The 26,046-nt window shown below is 35.0% G+C and overlaps 1 protein-coding gene across 3 annotated transcripts in view; it reads right to left on the minus strand.

Moving 5' to 3' along the window:
• The window catches only part of LOC150098339 (uncharacterized), a 275,596-nt gene that overhangs the window by 6,203 nt on the left and 243,347 nt on the right, over positions 1-26,046 (minus strand). For all 3 annotated transcript variants that reach the window (XM_090405890.1, XM_090405891.1, XM_090405889.1), the window contains 2 exons: positions 21,476-21,565; positions 7,710-7,826 (listed from right to left, as the gene is read on the minus strand). In XM_090405890.1, coding sequence (XP_090262016.1) covers positions 7,710-7,826; positions 21,476-21,565 — 207 coding nt within the window. The remainder of the gene's footprint in view (positions 1-7,709; positions 7,827-21,475; positions 21,566-26,046) is intronic.

A 26,046-nucleotide genomic window follows, 5' to 3' on the forward strand; every position in this document is an offset into this window, starting at 1 on the left:
CACACAGCCAAGTTCTTTGCACACATATATGCACCAAGAGTCACCCCCCTCGTCCCACAGTGTGGGATTATTAATGTCCTGTACAACAGAGAAAAATTTATTAGCTCTGATAATAATGCTCTTACCACTGAACTTGAACACATTCATGACATTTTCTTAGCCAATGGCTACAATCCCCCATCAAATCCAAATGATATTAACCCCCCCCCCCCCCCCCCCAAAAAAAAATAACACACTTCTCTTCCACCTCCACTACAACAGAGTCCATACAAATCTATTACCAACCCATATATCTGAAGCACATCCAAAAACCAACTAAAATTCTAAAATTATACAATCTTATTACTACTAACAGACCATATAAAAAATTGGCATCCCTTATTTGCTCCTCTAAAGACCAGTCACAGTCACTAGATCTGCCAGGTGCCTACCAGGTTCTGTGCAATTCTTGCAGATAAGCTTATAAATTGGTTACTCATAACTATTATTTTTTTGGAAATAATAAATTTCCAAAAAAACATAAGAATACTAAAATATTAATTATAAAAACTTTAATTAATACTTTCTTATTTTGGCAATATTTAATATAAACCATTAATGTTTTATGTTGAGTATCTTATCACATCAATGAATACACAAAAATAACATTAAAAAAGCAGATAAGCTACTGTCATTATAGATGAACTGGATTGTAACAGATAAATGAGTAAATTACTAATCATAATATTCTTATAGATCGGAATCCTATCAAATCTCAAAGGGAAAAAAGTGTATAAATTATTAAAAGTGGCATCATGGCCAAAGAAATGAACAAAAAGTTAAAACCTTATCATGCTAAACCACCCCAGACATATGGGATCCCCCAAATCCCCACCATCCAATGTTGCTCTCACCCATAAAAAAGTTATTTGCAAGCTATAATACATTTTGTTTCGTGAGTTGGCTTAAGGATTTTTTTCCCTATTTTGTTAATTTTATATATTTTTTGTATAGCTAGGGAAACCCTGCTCTAGATACCAAACATGGAAACTTTCATCTTCACAGTCAATGGAAGTAACCTTCTATTGACTTTCCCCAATTTTCTGTTTCTTTCTTCCTTATTGTTATTCTGAATTTACACAACTTCACGAAGAGAGAAAGAATACAACATTTTTCTGTTTCAGTTTCACAATGAAAGGCTGGAAGTGTCATACTGGCAATTTTGAAAGAAAATGGCAAGGTTCTTCATACTTATGTTCACTTATTTATTAATGTAAAATAAGGTGGTCTTTTTCCAATGGATTCTATAACAGGTATCAAAGTACAGTCTGCAAGGAGACCAGAGTAGCAGTACTAAATGTAGTCTATGTCCAGAAATCTAAGTTTTAGCAGACCTGTCAGTTTGACCATAATAAGCAAGATATCTCTAGAGAACTCGGTAAATAAAACTAGAAAGATATAGGAGCCATAAATGATCTTTAGTAGAGTGGATAAGAGTCATTTTTTGTGCATACTAAAGGAGGTCTAAATCTACAAAATACTGGAGAACAAACTGCATCTTTCTTTTTTAGGATTTCTACTCCCTTTTCAGAAGTTTCACAGACATAAGGATAGATTTACTGTAGCCTGAGTTTGAAGGTGGGAATGTCAGAATTTTTCTTATCTGGTGTAGATTTTAGCTATTAGTTAAGGAGGTGCTGCAATAACTAAATTCAGTAGTGATGAAATAATCATCAGATTCACTTAATTTTGTCATGTTAACTGGTTTTTATAATGCCATAATCTTGGGAGGGAATAGCACCACTGTTGATGGGTGTATCTACCTGTGTATATGTGTATGGTTTCTTGTGGTTAACCATAGGATTTCCTGTCACCAACACTTGACTACACATCAGGGTGTGAGCTAAATATTAGGATGTCGAGTTGCAGAAATGTGTTTATGCGAAATGTGTTAGAAAGTGGTTCAATGTGTCATAAATTTGTGAACAATATGAAAATTGGGTATAACAGAATCACATTAACAACAAGGATATTAGAAAGGAACTTTGGCATTATTAGCATTCAAAAATGTGTGAGAAGAGCTAGTCTAAGATGAAACAAAGGCGGAAATTAAATTATCTTAAACAGAGCAGGTGAGAAGAAAAGAGTAGCAAAGCAGGTGTTTGCTGTAAGGAAGACAAAGATCTAGGTGGACTGATTCAGTTAGTAGTGCTTTAGAAGACCAAAATACCTTACAGATTTTATATCTCAGAAGAGTTTATGAATCAAAGAATAAACCAAGTAAAGTGAGATAAGATAAATAATAAGCATGATTTGGTGATGGAAAAGAACAAGTGGAATTAGAACCATGAAATTAATCAGAAAATTTTTGAAAAAAGTTCTTATCATCCTTTCTCATAATAAACACTGCATCATGTCTCATGTAGTTCTCTTTCTATTGTTTCTCATCATGTTTTATTTTTCTGCTTCCCCTCCCTCTTGCCATTTTGTCAATTGTATTATTGTTCACTTTTTTTTTTGTATTTTAATATCTGTATTTTTAATTGATTTTTTTCTTTCCTCTAGATATGCTTTCATATCCTCAAACATTTGCAGCAATATCTTTCTGCCACCATGCAAAATTTGTGTTCTTGCTTTTTTTTTTTACCTGCTAGCATTCTTTTACTCTAATTTAAGATGGACAATATATACTATTAAAATAAGTCAGAATTTGAGTTAAATCCTACAAAATCCATGGCTAACATACGTGTAAATACACAGATTTTAAATATAGAACAAACATGACAAGTTAATGTGACTTTTTCATCCCGTCTAATAAAGTAGTCTAACCAACCAATAAAGAAGTATTTCAAATGCCAATGACTTATCTGACTTCTAAATAAAAACATGTCATATTGTAAAAACTCGATGTAGCTTAAAAATACCAAAGTGCTTTACATCGATTGTTTACATAGGTCAAGTCCCATGAGAATATTGTAAAATTAACCTTGTTTGTCTCTATATTTTGTGCTAGATATTATTGTAAATAACCCTTTGGAAAATAACTGTATATACTCCTTTAACAAGAATATTTTAGAGTTAAAAACAAAAGCAATGTTTTGCTGCCGGAACTTTGTGTAATAGCTCTCTATGAGGGCATAAGAAAGGTTGTTTATGACTTTTATGAATGAGAAAGTGCTTACAAGCTCTGCGCATAAACACCTCCAAAGTCAGTCTAAAAGGTTCAAACAAGTTTCCACTGGCCGGCAACTTACGATCAAAAGGGTGCACAGATGAGAACAAAGAGCAGGTTGAACTTAAAAGAAAATGAAAGAGTCATGCCAAATTCTTAGAAAGGGTTACAACCCTTTCTGGTAGTAGGCATAATAAAAAGGGACAGAGCTGAGCAGAGGAGACTTCCAGTCGCCGCCGGAGAAGGCTTCCAGTTGTCGACAGAGAGAGGGAACAACAGAAGTTGGAATCAGAGTGGAGGCGAGCTGCAGACTATAAGCGAAGTCCGAACCAGAGCAGTGGCGGCAGAAAAAAAGAGGTGAGGCAAGACCCCAGTTACTAAAGAGGAGAGTCGAGATCCAGGTGCCGAGAGAGCAAAGGCAAAGCGCTGTTTCCCACTCGTGAGTGGGGAAACAACTAAGACATTAAAAGCGCAGTTTTATTACTTAAGAACCACGACTGTTAATGTAAACTTTGCAGTATATAAACATACTACTTCGCAGTAGATAAACTTACGTTTATCTACTGCGAAAGTGGATAAACATAACACATATTATTACAATATCTTTAAAATGAGTGATTGTCTCTGTAAGTTGTTTACCTATACTTTAAAATTCGACTGTGAAGTACATGATGGCATCCACAATCAGATAATAAATTATCTCAGAGAATCATACAAAGAGTACACTTTTTGGCTAAGTGATACTTTCTGGTATCTTCACAAGATGATTCAAGACCTAACACCAATATGCCTTAGTGTCTACTTAATTCACTATTTCTATATATTTTACATTGCTGTAATGAAGCTGTATGGTTCTTTCTTTATTTAATTACTTGATATAATTTAGTATAACATATAAAAGAGAGGCCTATATCTAGCAGCGGATGGAAAAGGGTGAAGAAGTATATAATTTTAATAATAAATTTTATTAAAATACAACTAATCCACACTCATCCAATCTTTTAAAGAATGTGAGTAACAATTAAGAAAATGCACTCCAAACAGCCACTGGCAACTGCAGGAGAGGAACTGGCACTACAATGTTATCATGTTTATACTGTTGCTGATAAAGGTACAAGGGGGTATCCAAAAATAACTGGAATCATTTAAATCTTTATTAAAGTTTATACCATATCCTAGTATCCTTCAAAGTATCCTCCGTGTGAGTCAATGCACTTGTCCTAACATTTTTGTGACTGCTGGAAATAGTTCTGGAACTGTTCAACTGGGATACTGTTGAATTCCAGTGACTTTTCTTTCACATCAACAAATCTTTGCCCTTTCATGGTTTTCTTTATCCATGGGAATAAAAAAAAAGTCATATGGAGAGAGAGAGCGAGCGAGTGAGAGAGATTGGGTGAGCAGGAAAGGTAGGAAACAACCTAACAAATGTTAGGCAGGCTTGATCTAATTGAAAAATAACTTTATATAGTTGCTACACACATAATCCTATTTAGTTTGCATGTTCTACTGCATTACAAAATGCACTTAAAAATGAAGTATAGAGAAGAAATAAGGAATTATGGGGTTTAAAATTATATGATTTATAGATAAAAATTTTCTTTAAAAAATTACAATATTAAATATGCATTTTATCTCTTATAAAACTGATATGTTAAATACTGATGAGGAAAACAATATCCTGTATTTTCCTTCAAAGGGGAATTTGTTTTCTTAGTTCAAGTTACTTGTGTGTATGTGAGCATAGGTTTATAATCTAGACTACAAAACCCTAATTTATACCCCCCCCCGTCATGATTGTTGTTTGTTAGATCCTTGTGATAGCCGAGAAGTGTTCATTAATATTAGTAAGATTTTCGTAATTAACCTTATGTTTAAATCTGTTCACACATCTATTGAATGCTTTGTTTGTTTGTCTGTTATTATTTGTTTTACAAGAAAAACGCCACTTGCTAAGAGAAAAACTGCAAATTTGTCAGATTATTTAGAATTGCTACTGAGACAGTGAGGCAAATGTAATGTGATGGCCAAATGCATGTATTCACTTATGAGTTTATTTTACAAGAGGAAAATATGAGATTTGGAAAGAAAAAACTACAACAAACTATTGGATTGGTAAATAAGTTCGTTCGGTTTTTCAGAGTGGAATGAAACATATTTTATTTAATATATATAATACATACTAGTCGGTTATATATTGACCCTCTTTATCAATGACCTCTTGCCATCTGTCCACCAACTTCATAAAACTCCTGAGGTTTACTGGCGAAAAACTGATCCAGGTGTCTTTTGACAGCTTCCTCATTAGTGAAGATTTTTCCGTTCAGAGAATTCTGCAAAGATCGGAATAAGTGGTAATCGGGAGGTGTCAGGTCCGGTGAATATGGAGGATGCGGCAAAACATCCCAGCCAAGATGTAATGATTTACTCCGGGTTGTTAACGATGTGTGGGGTCTGGCATTGTCGTTGTGCAAGACAACCCCTTTCCGATTTGCCAATTCAGGACGTTTTCTGCTAATTGCACGGGCCAGTCATGTTAACTGTGAGCAATAGACAGTTGAATCAATCATTCTGCCTGACGGTAACACCTCGTAGTGGACAACACCTTTATAATCCCACCACACAGAAAGCATGATCTTCTTTGGGTGCAATCCCACTTTCGAGGTTGTTTGCACCGCTTCGCTCTTGTGCCCCCATGATCTTTTATGTACCACGTTATTATACATGCCCCATTTTTCATCTCCCATAATCATCCACTTCAAAATTGGTTAATTTTCTTGGGGACTGCAGTGAATCACAGATGGATATGCAAGCAGCCTCAGTCAATTCATGTGGTGCCCAAACATTGAGTTCTGAAACATATCCCAGCTTGTGCAAATGGTTTTCAACGATTGGTATGGGATATGCTCAGTACTGCAGCAATCTCCCACACTGTTTGTGATGAATTTTTGTCGACGATATCCTTCACCACACACTCGAAGCAACCTCGGTCGGGCGACCGGCGCATCACTGAAGTTGAAATCTCCAGAACGGAATTTGGCAAACCACTTTTGACATACGCGTTCTGTTAAGGCACCATCCCCATGTACACCGCATATTTTTTTATGGGCCTCCGCAGCGCGTTTGCCTTTTTTGAAATAAAGAAGCAAAATATGCCGGTAATGTACGCTATTTCCTTCCATTTCTAAAAATATGTTACACACACGCAACAAGTAGGCCGTTGAACGAACACGGCCTACTTGATGCCGTGTTCGTTCGAATTTTCACGAACGAAAATTCACTGAAAGGTTATGTGAAATGTCGCCTTTCAACTGCGCAATAGCATTGCGTGGTAGCGCAACAATAGCGACAGGCGAAGCGGCATAAACTTGTACTAACACATAAACCGAACAAACTTATTTGCCAACCCAATACAAAAACTCCAATTGCAGAAAAAACTACAACAAACACCCTACAGTCAATACTCACTAAATAGGGACCAAAAGAATAGTTTATTATGGTAAACATCACTGATGTTATGGGGATTTAGATAGGACTTTTCAATAGTTTGTTATTATAGTGAGAATCAACTATAACAAAAGGTACCAAAGGTCTGTTCAAAAGGAAATACACAACACATTGTTACCATAGTAAACTCTTAAGAATAATTATTCCTGTGATTCTTACAAGTTTGACAAAAGCCTGAGCAAATAAACTGTTTTTATCTTATGAATGACATATTAGGCCAAATGGTCTAATACAGAATAAGTTGACTTTTCCTATAGGTTGCAATTTCACACCAGATAAATTTTATTGTCTGGTATGAGACTGCAACCCTGCTTACTGGAGGCAGCTCTAGTAGCTGCTTGAAAAAGTACAATGTTTGGTTTCTGGAGCAGGATTTATTTAACCCTTAGCACACAGTACTAATGCCAATGCACTATATATAAGACTTTCATGGGTGGGATTCGCAGTATAAAAAAGCCAGTTTTATCTCCATAGTTTGCTATGGCTGTCGACTGTTGTACATGTTCAGGTAGTATTGCAGGAGTAAAAATTTACATTGCCAAAAGGCAAAAATCCTATTGTCATCATATGAGATTAGTCAGCTCTTCAGTTGAAGGTCCTTATGAACTCTGTGTATCTCAAGACAGCTTGAGTTACACGCAGACTGGTTAACAGCAGCTTCTATAGTGTCTATGACTTTGTATTTCAAGATCTTATTCCTGAGACCATTTCCAGTCAGGAATATGAAAGAACAGGGGCCAAAACGTTAGTAATTACAGAGATTAATATTTAAAATATCCATATCTTGACTTGACTTTAAACAGACATTTTTTTAAATAAATAAAAAAGATAAAAATGGACAATTCAGTTGAATAAATGTTCAAAATGGTCACCATAATCTTGAAATGCGCACCTTGACTATACATTCATGTGGGACAAACTGTAACCTTACAAAGAACTGTGGTATTATTAATGCAGTTTGCAGCATTGAAAATTTGTTGCAATTCATTCGTATGGAACAAATTTCATAAGTATCATTGAATTTACATGAATTTTTCAATTTACTACTTGCCTTGTTCAGATACCCATTGGTCCCCTTCCTCACTGAGAGCATGAACACTTGAGGAACTACCCCCATGCTTTTTATAAGGTACACCTGGAATTTTCTTTTCAAGCTGTTTTTCTACTTCTGCAAAAGAAACAAGATAATTAAAAAAAAAAATCATACAAAGATTAAGCATTTTTCCCAATGAAAAGTGAGAAGATAACTTTAAGCTATAGTAGTGTTTTGTAAAAATTACCTAAAAATATTTTATACATTCAAAACAAGGAAATCAGTACAAACTAGAGTTGGAGTAATGTTCTAACATGTGATTTAGGAAATGAAAATCTGCAACTTAGGCAGAATATCAGGCACTAATTTTTCTTTTTTTTTTGAAAACAATAGGTGCCAGTATGGTATAAAAGTATTAAGAGAGATTACAGCAGAGATTATAGTAATAAAAAAAAAACCATCCGACAGCAACAACAACAACATAGCAAAGCTACTTGCATAGTACTACAGCAGAGATTATAGTAATAAAAAAAAACCATCCGACAGCAGCAACAACAACAACAACATAGCAAAGCTACTTGCATAGTACTTCTTAGAATTGTGTATAGTTATTATTTTTTTTCCCCTCCATGAGTACTATAGTCAAAGTTTTATCCAGGTAACCTTCAAGAGAAAATTGTTATAAATCCATAACTGCTTTAAGGTAAAAAAGCAGTATCCCCCCCCCCCAAAAATCTGTTTTTCCCTCCATTCCACAGAAGAACACATAAAATTAATTGACATAATTTTAGTTGCTTCAGTTGTAAATTCAAAACAATAAAATGTAACCATAACGTTTTCCCAGAAATAACACCTATATGTAACCCATAACTATTGATTAAAAAGGTACAGGTGGACATCTATATCATCCAATCAGCAATATGTGCAGACAGGAACTTAAACAGCTTGATCCAAATGCTGTGAAAGTTTGCAGGAATACATTGTGCACTATGCAGAAGAGATATCTGAGAAAACAAAAAGTCGTTCCAAAATTCACCACCAGGGGCAGTATGATGTACTGAATTTAAATGTAGTAAGTTTTTGTGTGTTTAAGGAGAAAACTGACAAGCATATATAACATTTTTATTCACTTCCATTATGTGTTCACAAGCTGTACTGTTCAATGTATTACCCTTCCCAGCATGCCACAAACTGCATTCTTTGCACAGTGTGTTCAATGCCAGAATGCAGCTGGTTGGGATTAATGTTGTGCACATGTCTTTCAGTGTTGGCAAGTTATCAGGATGATCCCAATAAACCTTGTCTTTGAGAAATCCCCAGAGTCCTGGGGAGGATCAGATCAGGTGAACGAGGCTGCCGTGCAGTTAGAAATGCATGGCTGATCACTCTGGCTTTCATGAAATGTTCTCAAAGAACCTCCTGTATGGATCAACTGATGCGTGGAGGTGCCCAATCCTGCATGAAAATGACTGAATCCATGTACAGGCACTGCTATAGCTGTGGCACAACAAAATTGTTTATCATATCGCGATACCTCTTGGCAGTAATTGAGCAGGCAGATCACAACACCGGACTAGGGAATGTCCTCAAAGAAGAATAGTCCAATGATAAATGAAATTGTAAACCTGCACCAGACAGTAACTCTGGGTGAATGTAAAGGAATTTGTTGGATTGCATGTGGGTTTTGCATAGCCCATATATGGTAATTGTGGGCATTCACAGTTCCATTCAGGTGAAAGTGAGCCTCATCTCCTCACAAAATCATACATGACCACGAAGTGTCCAACTTCATTTGAGAAAGGAATGTTCAAGTGAATGTCAGTCGACTTTCAAAGTCCTGTGTGGCAACTCCTGCATCACGGTCATCTAGAATGGGTAGAAATGCAGAATCTTCTGTAGAATTTTCCACAGTTGTGTAAGGCACATCATGCGTTTTGACACAGCAGCACTTGCGCTGCAAACACCAATGCTGTTATTCGTGGCTTGCTCCACAACAGCAGTAGCAACTTCATTCACTTGTTGTGAATTGATTGGCTTGCAACCTCTGCCAGGTCTAACTCCCAATGATCCCGTTTCTTCGAAGCAGCTAATCATTCGTCTCAGAGCACATAGAGATAATGGACCTAGTCGACATTTGTTCAGGCAATGAAATTCGTGGAATGCAACAGAACTGCAATTTTTAGATAGTACCACTTCACGAGCAAAGCATATTGTTAATGGCAAGGTTAATGCCATTTGGACAGTATTAACAATTAGAACGAAGGGAAAAATCCAGTGCCCATCTTTTTAAACCCTTGTGGCACTTGCTGATTTGTGTGATATGCAAGTCTCATGCATTGAGTGTTTACAACATCCCCTGGCAGTGAATTTCAGGACTACTTCACCCTCCCCCATCAGATATAGCTTCCACACGATGGCATTCCACAAGACCTTAAACAAGGATACTTTAATTTTGATCACCCTGTATATAACATAACAGTATCTATAAAGATACTGAAGATCACTTACAGATAATTCTATCAAGAATTATGTGATATCTTAAACTTGGCAATAAAGATAGTATTGGGCATTATTTTATGAGAAGACCATAATAACACAAAACTTAAATAGTACAATAGACTTGAGTTGTCTAAGAAAGCTTTGAATGGTGTGCTTTCCATATCTATATTCAAAATTTTTAAACTCTATTGTTTAAAAATAGTGCACAAAAGGAAGAACTGTAAAATTTAAATTATGCACCAAAAAGTCCTAAACATATAGCAAATATTTATAAATGAATGGTCTCTAAAGAACACAGTTAAAACTAGTTGTGGCTTACAATATGTTTAATTTTTTTTTTTTACTAGTTTTTGCACAAGATCATGTTCAAAAAAACATGAACTTGTGCAAAATTTTCATCTGTAAGAGGAAAACAGAATAAGAATCCATTACATATCTATGTACAAATATATTTGTTAGAAAATAAACTATCCTTAAGTAATATCTAATTATTTTCTCTTAAAAATTATTATTCAGAAAAAGCTTAATTTATTAATTTACAAAAAGCAACTGTGCTTATGACAAAATATTCAAGATTAGAATTGTAGCATTGGCCTGTGTACATATTTATGCAGATATTATTCTTTAACATGATTTTTTACCTCTTATCTGTTTTATTGTGCTATGATCAACAATATAAGACAAACAACAAAATTACACGATAATCTCAGTAACATGCTAAATATGAAAATATGTTCATATTTAAAACTGCTTCTATGAAGAAAATTAGCTTCATCCATAGGATAATGTGTTTAGTGTCAATACTATGCTGTGCCAAACCAGACTTTTGAGGTTATACGTATTCGAAGTAGTACTGATGTTCAATAATTATTTTTTTTCCACAGAAGGGCCTGTCAGCCCAGAGTATGTCAAATTACATTCACACAGAATCTGGAAAACACCAGCTAAGGATAGAGGTGACAGTTTTTCTTTTGTAGATGGTAACAGATGAGAAATTTTGTTGATAGGAAAATATGTAGGAATAAGGTGATACTTCTTCCAAATTCTACCAATAGGTTCAGAGACATCAGAAATATAAGAGATTGGAATCCTGCAGTCTGTTGAAGAATCCTTAGGTCTTGGAACATAGGAGTTGGTTCCAACCCTATTATGGGCTCTATTAATTAAAGACTGGTGTTATCAAGTTTTTAATTAATAAAGCACATAATGTGTGCTCCTCTCCCTCAAGCTTACAACAAGAACTTCCACTATCAGAACTTTAATGGAATTGAATAGTTACAACCAACATTTTATTTCTACACCCAGTGACTGCATTATAAACAGGTGTTATCATGTATTTTCTGCAACTGAAAATTTCAAAGAGTTTGTTATGATAATGTATTTGGTAGGCTGCATTTGGTGCTACAATAAAGCTTTGTTTTGCTTGCATACATGCAAGCAAAACAAAGTTTTATTGAAGCACGGTGTCTGTGGGGAAGGGATGTTTTTCATTATGTAGGATCATTTGCATTCCAGATGTTTCTAATTGCTGTCACTAAATATAGTACATAGAATGAGACTGTACATGTCTCTAATGTATTTAGTGATGCAATAAAACTACTTTCTCTTGCATTTACAGTTTGGTGTCTGTTGGGGAGGGGATCTTCATCACTCTATAGTCAGTTTCATTCCAGTCTTCAGAAACAATAAACACACTGAGTAAAAACTGATCTATTCCTGAATAAAAATGAATCCTTCTATGTTTTATAAGAAGAACCTGTCTCGTGAACCCCCAAAAAATACAAGCATATTTTGGATATATGTGACTGGATAGAACAGCCATTGCAAAAAAACTCGCGATGAAGGCAGAAATCCTGAACAGTTGGATAATTGCAGTTTTCTTTTATATTTGCAAAGCAGTTCCTCATCTGATGAAAATCATATTTTTAGAGAGCAAGGGGTATATGCAATTGTGAATATTCAGTTTCTGCAAACGAATGGAATCCAGGAGGTATTCCTGAAACTGTTACTGCTGCAATACCTCCTGGATTCCATTCGTTTGCAGAAACTGAATATTCACAATTGCATATACCCCTTGCTCTCTAAAAATATGATTTTCATCAGATGAGGAACTGCTTTGCAAATATAAAAGAAAACTGCAATTATCCAACTGTTCAGGATTTCTGCCTTCATAATAAGCTTCTTTTAACACTTGATCTGCAGTGTATGCTGCATTCCTTACTGATGACTTTATGAAATCCATGGTAGAACAAACTAACAGATATGATGATCCAGTGCTTGTCTATCACTCAAGAATGTGAAACTCCAAATAGACATATGAAACCCAAGAAATGGATACCCATATCCAAGGGGGAAAAAAAGGATTCCTTTTACTTATCAGAATTGAACATGTTCCTGAAATATGTTTATGCTGGTCAAAGAATTTCATGTATACACTAAGGAATCCAATTCCCAGGAACAGATATCACCAATGAATACTAGTCGAAACTCATAAATATAGCATCAAAGTTTACAAACTGTTTACCAGCTGGCTACACGTGCAACATCTATGTGTATGCAGATAAAGGTGCCAGTGGGTCATCAGAGAATACTCATTCCATCACTATAAAATTGCCTGATGGCCTCTTGGACGAAGGACAGATTCTGTTTGCAGATAATTTTTATAGGAGTTTGGCACTTGCTAAAGAACCTCTAAAACTTTCTAAAAGAACATCTCTCTCTCTCTGTGTGGCACAATCAGGAATAACAGAGTTGGACTTCCAGCAGAAGTTATGATGAAGAAACAGAATCAGGGAGAAATCATAGCTGGGAGGCAGTGAATTATGGAAATGGACTGAAAAAGATCAGCAATCATGTTGACAATGTATAGAGATCATCACTGATTACTAGGGAGAGTGCTCATAAGAATAGGATAGGGTAGCAACTACAAAAGCTGGATACTGTGTTTAGCTATAATGCAACTAGGAAAAGCATCGATTTCCCAAACTAGGTGACCTGTTATTATTCCTCTCAGAAAGAAAACAAAGTGTTATAAAAAAAATCACCATGGAATTACTTTTTGGAATAGCTCTTGTGAATTTGTGGATTATTCACAAAAAATTCAGCTCTAAAGGAAATCTTCAATCCACAATTCAGGAGAATTGTATTTAAAAAGAGATAACAGTGAAGAGGTCAAAAATTCATCAATTGTGAAAAATAGAAAGTCTGTCAGGCAAAGTCAGCATGCACAGCAGAGAATACTATCAAAAATTTTCAGATTGGTGGAAGCAAATTGGCAGACCAGAAATCCAAGAAAGTGCAAACATATCGTACAAAATATTATGGGCTTCCATGAATTTTAATGTTACTCATGCATAAGAATAATTCACAACTTGTAAAATAATGTAATAATGTAATATAATGATATTCTTAATTTTCTGTGCATAAAGAAGAAATTATTTTACTCTGGATTTAGAGAAAGATGTTGGAAGTTTATTTTCCACTTGGTTAGACTATAATAAATTTAGTTTAATCCTTTACCCAAGTGTAGGCAAACAAAATTTGCGCCTGAAGTAGTTCAGGACTGAGGCAACTTGTAGTAAAGGTGGACCAAGCAAGGAGATGTGCTTTGCATTATGGGAGATACTGAGACAAGGAGTAATGAGAGCTTCAGGTGCAAACTTTGTTTGCCTACACTTGGGTAAAGGATTAAACTAAATTTATTATAGTCTAACCAAGTGGAAAATAAACTTCCAACGTCTTTCTCTAAATCCAGAGCAAATTAATAATAAGGTAGTACACCTTTTGGCAACTCGTATAAGTAAATATGACCTCTCCTGTTGCTTCTGCCTTAGTATCACAAAATCTGGGTCTGCCTCCCAATGACGAGACCTCAATAAAGGTCGAAACTGGTCTGGGTAGTGGCCCTTCCCTTAATGCATAGCTTTATACATGTCTGCAAGGAGATGTGCTTTGCATTATGGGAGATACTGAGACAAGGAGTGATGAGAGCTTGGTCCACCTTTACTACAAGTTGCCTCAGTCCTGAACTACTTCAGGCGCAAACTTTGTTTGCCTACACTTGGGGTAAAGGATTAAACTAAATTTATTAAAGAAATGATCATTGTAATTTTCTTGGAAATCAATAATGACAGCATCTCCAATTTTAGGAATGTGTTTTGACTGTAAAGATCTTTCAGTAGTAGGGTTATGTTGTTATTATTGCAGGTGTTTTTGTTTGCATTTTTTCTTAGCGGTGGAATGGAATGTAGTAGTCTGGTATGGGAATATTGCAGTCTCAATAACGTTCAATTAAGAACAGTGGTTCCAATTAAATTAAACTTACCAAGAAATTATATTTTGCTTAATCCTTTATTTTCAAGTTAAGCAAACAAGGCTTGTGCATGAAGTATTTTCATGACTAGACCTAATTGTATATAGAGGTTAATGACTTCACCTCAATTGTTCAAGTATCCCATAATGCCAAGGACACTTCCTTTCAGAATGCATAATGATATGCAGGTCTCATTGGGGGAAGCCGATCCCAGGAAATATCAAGGTGAAATTAATGAAGAAGTCATATATTTAAGTTAAGGGGATAATAAATCCCTCATTATTTTAAAGCCAGATACGAAACTCGGAGATCGAAATCTAAGAGTTTCATGCCGAAGAACTATTGGCGAGTCCAAGCGTAAGTCAACACCTGGGTAGTACAACACTCGGGCAACTCGGAGCAAGCTCCATCACTATCCTTAATATTTTCTCATAATGTAAAATGCAGCTCCTAGGAGATGTATTACTGTTTTACGTTATGAGGAGAGGTCACTACCCAGACCGGTTTCAACCTTTATTGAGGTCTCATCAGTGAGTAGGTAGACCTGGAATACCAAGGTTTAAGTGAACCGAACTTACATAAACCCCTACCAACAAATTGCTAGACCGGTGTACCCATATATTATTATTACTACGATAAAGAGCCAAGAAGCTATTTTTCCGGTGGCGTAAATTAAGTTAAGGGGATAATAAATCCTTCATTATTTTAAAGCCGGATACGAAACTCGGAGATCGAAATCTAAGAGTTTCGTGCCGAAGAACTATCGGCGAGTCCAAGTGTAAGTCAACACCTGGGTAATACAACACTCAGGCAACGCGCAGCAAGCTCCATCACTATCCTTGCTCCGAGTTGCATGAGTGTTGTACTACCCAGGTGTTGACTTACACAATTCGTTAGTAGGGGTATATGTGTAAGTTCGGTTCACTTAAACCTTGGTATTCCAGGTCTACCTACTCACTGATGAGACCTCGATAAAGGTTGAAACCGGTCTGGGTAGTGACCTCTCCTCATAATGTAAAACAGTAATACATCTCCTAGGAGCTGCGTTTTACATTATGAGAAAATATTAAGGATAGTGATGGAGCTTGCTCCACCCTCGCTCTGAGTTGCTTGAGTGTTGTACTACCCAGGTGTTGATTTACGCTTGGACTTGCCGATAGTTCTTTGGCATGAAACTCTTAGATTTCGATCTCCAAGTTTCGTATCTAGCTTTAAAATAATGAGGGATTTATTATCCCATTAACTTAATTTATGCCGCCGGAAAAATAGCCTCCTGGCTCTATATTGAAGTCATATATTTCCTATGTACAAGTAGTAAAAAGGTGTATAATCTTATTAAAATACTCTGGATCAGAGATAATTGTAGAAAGTTTTTTTTTACTTGGTTAGATATTAATTATAACTGACCAAGAAATTCTATTTTTGCTTAATCCTATATCCAATTATAAAGAAACAAAGTTTGTGCATGAAGTAGTGGATCCAATGATCTAACAAGGACTGTATCCTGATTGGTAACTAAACTTATAAACAACATTATGTCACATTAATACAGTCTGAGCTGTTGTAATTTGTGTTTTACACTTTTTTTTCTTGGTTATTGATTACCAAGAAAATGAAACCATATTGATATAGTAATTGGATTGATACAGTAAAAGGTGCCTTAGAAGACAGATTTATAAGATCTCATAATGTTGGAGTCTTGACAGATAACAGATTGATTTGGAGGAAAATTGTTGATAGGAAGTTAGTAATGATGTAAGTATTTCATGCAGTACTATCATAATATCCTGTACACCCCTTCGGGGTACATGTCAGGAATTTGGTGATGAAACCATATTACGTTGCTCTGAATCTCTAGTGATATAGACTATCCAATATGCTATAAACACAAAAATACTCTATCTAGCCTCACCCGCATGACAATTAAACAAAATACATTAAATAAAACCAAGCAGAACTAATAGTTATCTTAGTCATAAATTTGATGATGATTTAAATGAAACTGCCTTTACACTTTCATGGCTTACCATGTGTATATAACAAGTATTTTTTATTGCTTTCTGTTTTAATTTTTAGTACATTAAATTTTTCAAGTCATACTTTGCTTAATTCATTGTCTTCATTATTAGTTTCATCCATGTATTTTCAGCTATTTGATAAATGTTTCTATGCTCAATTTTTGGTTCTTCATCATCAATACTTTTCCAAATTATGTACTGTCTCAGCTCAATCAAGTCCTGTAGTATTTATGTCATACATTCAAAAAATACACATGCAGGTATGTCAAATTAATAATCTCCTTTAATATAATAAATCACATTTAGTGTAAATCTCATTTTTAGTCTAGGCTGGATTGAGGGGCAGCTCCATTACTGAAATACCTTAGCTTTTTCTAGTTTACAATCAAATGTAAAACTAGATGTAGTGTAGAAATACCAAAGCGCTTTACAAAATAATCTTGTTTGTCTATATGTTTTATGCTAAATATTTTTGTAAATAACCCTATGGGAATTGATTGTATCATCATCATCATCATCAAATTCCTGCCATGTACCCTCAAGGGGTGTACAGGATATGTATTGATTGTATTTACTGTTTTATTTAAAGTTTATAGAATGTCAAAAACAAAGGCAATGCTTTGCTATCGGAAGTTTTGTATAATAAGTATGTATAAGAGCACAAGAAAGTTGTTTACGATGAAGTGTGTGAGAAAAGTGTTTGTGAGCTCTGCGCACACCTTCAAAGTTAGTATCAAAGAGATCCACTAGTTTCAGAAGTTTCCGCTGCCCAACAAGACAAAGAAAAATAGAGTGCATGGAGGAGAAAAAAGAACAGGTCGGCCTTAACAAAAAGATCAAGAACTGCCAATTTTTTCGGGGGTTTACAACCCTTGGTGCAAGGTCCAGAGAAGGCAAAAATAAAAGGGGACTGAGCCAAACATTGTGAAGGGGAGACCAGGTCCAGTTGCCGAGAGAGAGAAGAGGCGAGGTCCAGTTGCTGACAGAGGAGAGTCGAGATCCAGTTGCCAAGAGAGCAGAGGCGAAGCACTGTTACCGAAGAAGCCATAGGCAGTCGGCGGAGAACCAGAAACAGTTGGATCCAGAGGAAAAATTGAGAGAACAGCTGATGCCAAGTGTTGGTCGGATGTCCTAGTGCTGTGGGAAATCAACCGAAGCTAAAAGCAGCAGAACGATCTTCAAGCCTGAACTTTTGAGCACCGAGAAGACTGCAATCCAAGACCAGCTGATTTTTCGATGAAGCGCCCCCTGAAACAAGACTCTCCGGACAGAAACCTAAGGCCTGAGATGAGAGAAAAATCACAGAGACTTTGATGCAGGACTTTTGGAAGGTGTCATGACAAAGAGCCTCTGTAAGTGTATTACATCCTTTAAGGTACATTCTTCTTGTAATTTAGGAGATATGTCTTAGATGGACTGATAAGAAATATCTATAAGAGAGTCCTCTGATTTGTTGTTAACTGGAATATAAATTGTAAGATAACTTGCTAGCTAACATAGCTAGCTAATCTCCTTATGAGTAAATTAGTCTCAGCTTTTTAATTTTTTTAGCAGAGAAGTAACAGAGTAATCATATTGTATAGTCATTTAATATTGAAAAGGAAAAGTTTCTTTCTTTATACCAAAAGTATATAAGGATAGGTAGGTAAAGAGAGTAACCTCCCTATTACTTATTTAATGTACTTCATTTTTTTTATTGTAAATAAATATGTTTTAATTATATGTCAATAGAGTGCCACCTGATTGTTTATTTTACAATGCACTGTTCCTAAAAATAATCAGACTTGTGAGCGAGAAACCAAGTAAGATAGCCGAAGCGTATAGTTAAGTGCAAATAGACCACGACTGTTTGTGTAAAGTTTTACTGAAGGAATTTGTGTTAGAGAAAGAGAGAGAGAAATCAACTGGCCGTATTACTGAGTTTTATGCCAATTAAAAGATATTGGCAGCGCAGTCTTATCAAATAAATTTTCTAGTATCCATAGGCATAAAACTCGTGGTGCGAGTTTGCATATGTTGCATGGTCCTTTCTGAGAGACCGTTGAGTTTCATATAATTCTTTATGCTTACTAGTCTCTGCTGTAATAGTTGAGGTGTAGAACAAATAGTATGAGCATGTTGCAATAAGTTTTTATAATTCGTCTTCTGTGATGGATGATGAGCCAGTTGCTGTTGAATTCTATTTTGTAATTAGCTGTTATCGCCACTGATGATAGCCTGCAATACTCAGACCCAGAAGAAGCCCAAGGTCTAGGTGGATTGATTCTGTTAGAAGCGTGAAATGTTAGATATGACAATATTGGAGTGCTTACAAGTAATAGATTGATTTGGAGGAAGATTGTTGATAGGAGATTCAGCTATTTAGGCGCAATCGAAATAGCAAATTAAATACGGAAATAAAATAAATAAATAATGTTAGTATACTGAGAAGCTAGTTAAATAAATTTACAAGGAACAAGAAAGAAATCAGCCACAGAACCAAGCTAGGGAGTATACAAGGCAGTTTTGACATATGGATAACAATGAAAAACACAAGAAATAGGTAATACTATTTATTTAAGGCCTGAGTATTGCAGGCTATCATCAGTGGCGATAACAGCTAATTACAAAATAGAATTCAACAGCAACTGGTTCATCATCCATCACAGAAGACGAATTATAAAAACTTTATTGCAACATGCTCATACTATTTGTTCTACACCTCAACTATTACAGCAGAGACTAGTAAGCATAAAGAATTATATGAAACTCAATGGTCTCTCAGAAAGGACCATGCAACAGTTTTTTTTTTTTTTTTTTAATTCCTATAATCTTAGGTCAAATAACAAGGAAACAATATATCAAGTTCCAATCCAATACATCTCTAGTATCTCAGAACCGATTTCCCGAATTCTTAAGAAATACAATTTAATGACTACTATTCTCAGCATGGTTTCCATCTTCAAAAGATAACTGGACTTCTCTAGCTCTCCCAGGTGTCTACCAAGTTCCTTGTGTTTGTCATTGCTCTTACTTTGGATAAACTGGATGCTCTGTATAAAAGAGAATACAACAACACCAGTCTTATATTAGCAACAGTAAATCTGAAAGATTTGACTTGGTACAGTACAGAATTTATACAGACCACAACATCCTATGGTCTGAAACATGCTTACTTCATCAATGTTGGTATAAATTTGAATGCTGTTAAAGAAAGCACTGAGGCCTTACTTCACCTGAACTTAAATCAAAATGACTCTCTCTCTCTGTTAATCTAAGATATGGGAAAGTTATTTTAATCACACATCAATAATTTTTAATTTTTTTAACTAATGAACAATTAATACATAAAAAAAAATATACATAAATCAACACCATTGTGTTGATTTATGTATAAATCATGCAACTCTTACTTTTGCAAATTAATCCATTATTTGAATTCTACTTTGTAATTAACTATTGTCACCACTGATGATGCTCTGTAATATTCAGGCTAAAATATATCGCCTTAAATAAATAGTATTAGTTATTTGTGTTTTTTGTATTACGTTAAAGAAACCTCTCATGGCAAGGGTATCTCTTAAAACAAGAAATATCTTTTCCTTCCTGATTTTCTTATTATTTCTAAAGAGAAATATACACAAATGAATTTTGCTTATTAACTACTTGAATGAAGAAAACCATCCAAAAGTTTATATGAAACTGTGAAGTGAAACAAAAATTAACTGGTTCCCAAAAGAAAATTTAAACTTATTTTTCAATCGATTTTAATTTTTTTTAAAAATAAATATATCGTTTTTAACTAACATTTGATCTGGAGAAAGCATACAATGGTGTGCCAAGGCAAAAAGTCTGGAGGTGTCTGAGGGAGAAGGTTCCGGAGATGTACAGAAATGTGAAGACAAGTGTTCGGACCTGTCTGGGACAGACAGAAAGTTTTCAAGTAACAGTTGGCTTGCATCAAGGGTCATCATTAAGTAAGTTTCTGTTTAAAATTGTGATGGAGGTGGTGACGGAGGAGGTGAGAGAAGATGTGCCTTGGACAATGTTGTATGCAGATGACATCTTGCTGTGTGCAGATTCAAGAGAAGAAGCGGGAACTAAACTGGAAAGATGGAGAAAAGTACTGGAAGAGAGGTATGAGACTGAGCAGAAGTAACACAGAGTATATGTGTTGCACAGTGGGCGGCGGCCAGGAGACAGGTCTGGAGCTGGAAGGAAATGTCATCAGGAAGGTGAGGGACTTTAGATACTTAGGTTCAACAGTGGAAGAAGATGGAGGAGCTGAGAAGGAAGTGGGATGCAGGATACAAGCGGGTTGGAGGAACTGGAGAGAGATGGCTGGAGTGTTATGTGATAAGAGGATGCCGATCAATCTGAAAGGCAAAATCTATAGGACAGTAGTGAGGCCAGCTATGACGTATGCTATAGAAACTGTGGCCCTGAGGAAAAATAACATTAGCAGAATGGAAGTAGCAGAGATGAGAACGCTTAGGTGGATGTGTGGTGTGACCAGAAAGGATCGTCTGAGAAATGACTATGCGAGGGGAACAGTGAAAGTTACAAACTTAGGAGCGAAGATACAGGAGGCAAGGCTGAGATGGTTTGGTCATGTGATGAGGAGGGAGGACGAATATGTGGGAAGAAGGGTCATGCAGATGGATGTGCAAGGAAGGAGGAAGCATGGGCGGCCAAAGAAGAGATGGAGGGAGCTGGTAGAAGAGGACTTGAGGATGAAGAACTTGGATGTGGTGACAACCCAAGACAGGAGGATGTGGAGGAGACTCATCATCAACAGTGACCCCACTTAAGTAGGAGAAGCTGCAGAAGAAGATATCGTTTTTAACTAACAGAACATTTTACTCTTGATTATTACTGAAATTAAGGACTTCAATATCTGAATACAAAACCAAAAATTTATTAAGGGAAAATTTTTATATGAAATGTAAATTCAAAAGATAAAGCTTGCATTTTACCTTCTGTGATACTAGAATTTTGAAACATATTTTCTAATGTATGATGAATTTCTTTAAATGTAGGTCTTTCCATTGGTTCCCACTGCCAACCTAAAAATAAACCAAATGTAAAATTTGCTGTTACTATATTTTTATAGCATCTCGAAATTTATGGCTAAATAATGAATTTCGTATTAACAATCAAAATAACAAGCCACTCTTGTCACATAGCTATGTTTATCTAATAGGCAAGTTGCAAATATTCAATGTACACTCATACACTTGTATTTTAATATTAAGAAGGTATTTATTCTTAGGTTTTCAAGAAAAAAAATATGCATTATTAAATTTTATTTATTTGACTTTAGCTGATATATACAGTAATGCATCAAAGTGATTGATTTTGCATTCAGCTTAATCAAGCATTAAGATTCCTGACTACATGTAAGTCCTTATAATTCCAGTCTAATCTTGATATCCTTCTTCTAGTTCTCTTTTAACTTCCTACCTTCCACAAAAAAAAAAAAAAAAAAAAAAAAAAAAAAAAAAAAAAAAAAACTGTTTTTTTTAATACTATAATATTTCTGAAAAAGTGATGATGCTTTTAAAATTGTTTAAGGCAGGAAAGAAAAAGCCAAGCCATAAAAGGCAATGGAGCAGTCCCCTTTGTAACGACTAGGCTAAAATGTTAAAATTAAATGAGATTTTAATTAAAGGATATTAACTTACATATCTGTGTAAAAATTTTGAAGGTCAAGAATGATAAAAACTTGACACAATTGATCAGAGCCAAGAGAATTAAAAGTGAGGAGTACAAGATACAGACAACTAAATGCAGAAAATACATTCAGAAAAATGAAAAACATAACCAGTGACAAATAAAATAAACACTAAAAAGATGAATTACATAAATTTTGGATTTAAAAGAACTGAGAATAAAGAAAAAAAAAACTGTTATATACATAGCAAGCCAGCAACAAACAAGAAACAAGACAGGAGCTGGCTGTTTTGCTAAAAAATCATCAGACGTGAACAGCAAAAACTGTGAGCTAGCTGCATGTTTTTTTTTTTCTTTCCGTGAAATATGTTAGGAGAAATTTGGCTGGTTTGGGAATATAGGAGTAATTATTTTTGCTTAATTGCTATGAGGGAGGACAGTAAATAGAGTATTTTTGTGTTATGGCACATTTAGTGGTTCTTATTGCTAGTGATTCAGAAAAATGTAATTTGAATTCATTTTCTTAGAAATTGATAATGGTTACTGTCACGATTTCAGGGGTGCATGCAAAGATATTTCAGTAGTCAGATGTTTGTTGTTTGTGGTAGAAAGTAAATAAATAAGGGAATATTACAATTCTGATAAGAATTAAAATCTAAATTAAGCAAGAGTTAACAGAATGAATGGTAGAACCAATATAACAGGTGTTGCATCCTGACTGGCAGTTAAATTTAGAATCCATATTATGGCATGGTGGCCTGAGTTATTGTGGTTCTGTGTTTTAGTAAATTTTGTAGTTAAGACAATTCCATAATCTGAATATTGGAAGATTCGTTTTATGGTTTTATAATTGTTTTGGATATATGGGAATTTTAAAACTATATGCAGTTTTGATAAGAGCTTGAGAAGAAGGAACATGATTTTGGGCTGAATGAATAGCATAGTCTATGAGTTGCTTGAGATACTGTTGAGAGTTGAAGAACTCTTTCAGGTGAGTAATTTCTTAGTTTAAAGCTGTAATAGAAGATGAGTATTTGCAGACATTAATGAACTGTATTAATATGACATATTCTTTGATAGAGTAAGGATAATAGGAGTGAAATGCAAATAATTTTCAATGTTTGCGAGTTTATAGTATACTTTGGTACTGATATGATGACCAAATTTAATGAGAATCAAATTCAAGAAGTTAATGGTTTTATTTCTTCGTATTCAACATAGAATTTTAATCTAGGGCTAAAGATGTTGAAAGAAAACAAACTAGTTTATGGCATTTGCTTTACCAATGCACAGAACATCATTAACACACCTGCCATAATAAGAGATGCCAATTGGTGGAGAGGGGTATAAGAACTGTGTTCACATATAGACAAGAAAAAGTTCAGCGAGTACACCAGTAATGTTATGGCCTATGGGAAGACTGAACATTTGTCATTGTATTTAAAGTAATTTGCTGAGATTATTGGTCTAATTATAGAGAGAATATCTGTAGGAGATAATGTAAGTTCCAATAAGGTTCTCATTACTTATAAGCAGGGTGCAGACAATGTCTAGGGTTTTTGGCACATTGATGCTAGTATATAGAAAAGAAGCCTCTGAAGAAGAATAGAACTGGGCAATATGGTTGTTTGCTTGATATGTTGTAAAAGTTGATCAGTATGTTGTATCATAAGTTTAGGGGGCACATTGCAAAAGTAACTAAAACAGCTCACCAAATCACTTGGCTTCTGAAAAATACTTTAACATGCAGAGACGAACAAGTTGTTGTTCCTCTGTATCGAGCCTTGATAAGACCCCATCTGGACTTCTGTGCCCAGCTATGGGCACCAGGGTTTCTTCGTGATGGAGAGGAAGTGGAGAGGGTCCAGAGACGAGTGACCAAGATGATAGCAGGTCTGTGGAATGAACCTTATGAGAATAGGTTGAAGATTTGTGGGTTGCAGAAATTGGACGATAGGCGAAGGAGGGGTGATATGATTGAGACATTCAAATTACTGAAGGGTTTTTATAAGATTGATCCAGAAGATATTTTTGAAAATATGACTGGTGGTGGGAGGACTAGGGGCCATGCATGGAAGCTGGGCAAGAGCATGGTTGACAAGGGTGTTAGAGCTAGGTTCTTTACTTGGAGAGTGGTAAATGAGTGGAATAAGCTTCCAGAGTCTGTTGTGGGTGCTACGACTGTGAATGAGTTCAAGGCAAGGTATGATAGATACTGTGTGAATGTTGAATAGTTGTTCTTGACATGATGTTAGGGCCTCCCTCGATGAGTCTGTCGACTCCTTGGAGTTTCCAGGAACAATAATAATAATAATAATAAATTTTGAATATTTAACAATGGTTTTAGTAGAAGTGCAATAAATTTTTCTAAACACAAGTCTCACTTAATTGAACATTATCAAGATTGTAATATTCCCATACCTATTTACTTGCTACCACAAAGAAAAACACAGACAAAAAAAATACACCACCACCACCAACAACAACAAAAATCCCACTACTGAAATATCATTGTATGCAATACAAACTATACTCACCCATGAAATCGAAAATGTCACCATTATTGATTTCCAAGAAAATGAATCCAAATTATGTTGCTTTGAATCACTAACAATAAGAACCATCCAATGTTCCATTAATACAAAAAGGTCCTATTTACAGTCTTCCTCATGGCAATTAAAAAAAATAAATTACTCTTCAGTACTCTCATACCAGCCAAATTCTTGAATGCTCTCGAACCAACCAACTCCTCCTAACATGTTTTACAAAAAACCATGCAACATGCTCATAGTTTGTTTTTGTTATTCACCTATAATAATGTTTTAATGAAATAGCCAGCTCCTGTCATGTTTGTTGCTAGCTTACTATATATATATATATATATATATATATATATATATAAAACAAGTTTGCATTCCTTTTCTTTATTTTCAGTTCTTTCAAATCCAGAATTTGCATAATTCATCTCTTTGGTGTTTACTTATTTATTTTTTTTTTTTGTCACGGATTATATTTTTCATTTATCTGAATGTATTTTCTGCACTCAGTTGTCAGTATCCTGTACTCATACTTTTAATTGCCTTAGCTGTGATCAAGTTGTGTCAAGTTTTTTCCATCTTTATCTTCAAAATTTTTACACAGATTTGTAAATTAATATCCTTTAATTAAAATCTCATTTATTTTTTTAGTCCATTTATCATTACAAAAGGACTGTCCCATCACACAAAAAAAAAGCTTAGCTTTTTTTCTCTTACTTGAAACATTTTTTTTTTTTTTTTACTTTATACCTTTTACCCTCCATTAATTTCCCCTTCATGACTTCTGAGACAACAACAAAGACACGGATCCTAACCAGTTGGTCAAAAATATTTTTATCCATTCAAATAATATAAAAAGTGAGTGCCTAAATGCTATGTAGTTATAGATAACATTGTTATTAATATAAAAAAAGTATAAATAAACTGAAAAGAGAATTCTTGATATTGGCCATATAGCAGCATATAATCCTCTTTCAGCTCTTTCATTCGAGTAGGGGCAGAAAACTCTTATATTGAAGCAAAACAATTATATTGTCAAATGTATTACTAATGGCTAGACGGTTTACAAAGAATGATGAATTTCAAATTTGAAATGGTTGATACAACTCCTCTTTGGCTAATTTTTCTGACAGCTTTATTTTGGAGCCACTAAACCCCTAATTAAACACTATTTTTCATATTCATCTTGGTACAAGAATATATTATTATTATTATTACTGACACCTCCAGAGAGTCCAAAGACTCATCAAGGGAAGGCACCTACTTTACAACTCTCTGTCTGTACCAACTACAATGAACCGCAACCACACTAACGCCATCTGCCACCCATCACCACC

The sequence above is a fragment of the Typopeltis vanoorti genome, chromosome 15, assembly GCF_054136105.1.
Source record: "Typopeltis vanoorti isolate ZY-2024b chromosome 15, IOZ_Tvanoo_1.0, whole genome shotgun sequence".
In the NCBI taxonomy this organism is placed as follows: domain Eukaryota; kingdom Metazoa; phylum Arthropoda; class Arachnida; order Uropygi; family Thelyphonidae; genus Typopeltis; species Typopeltis vanoorti.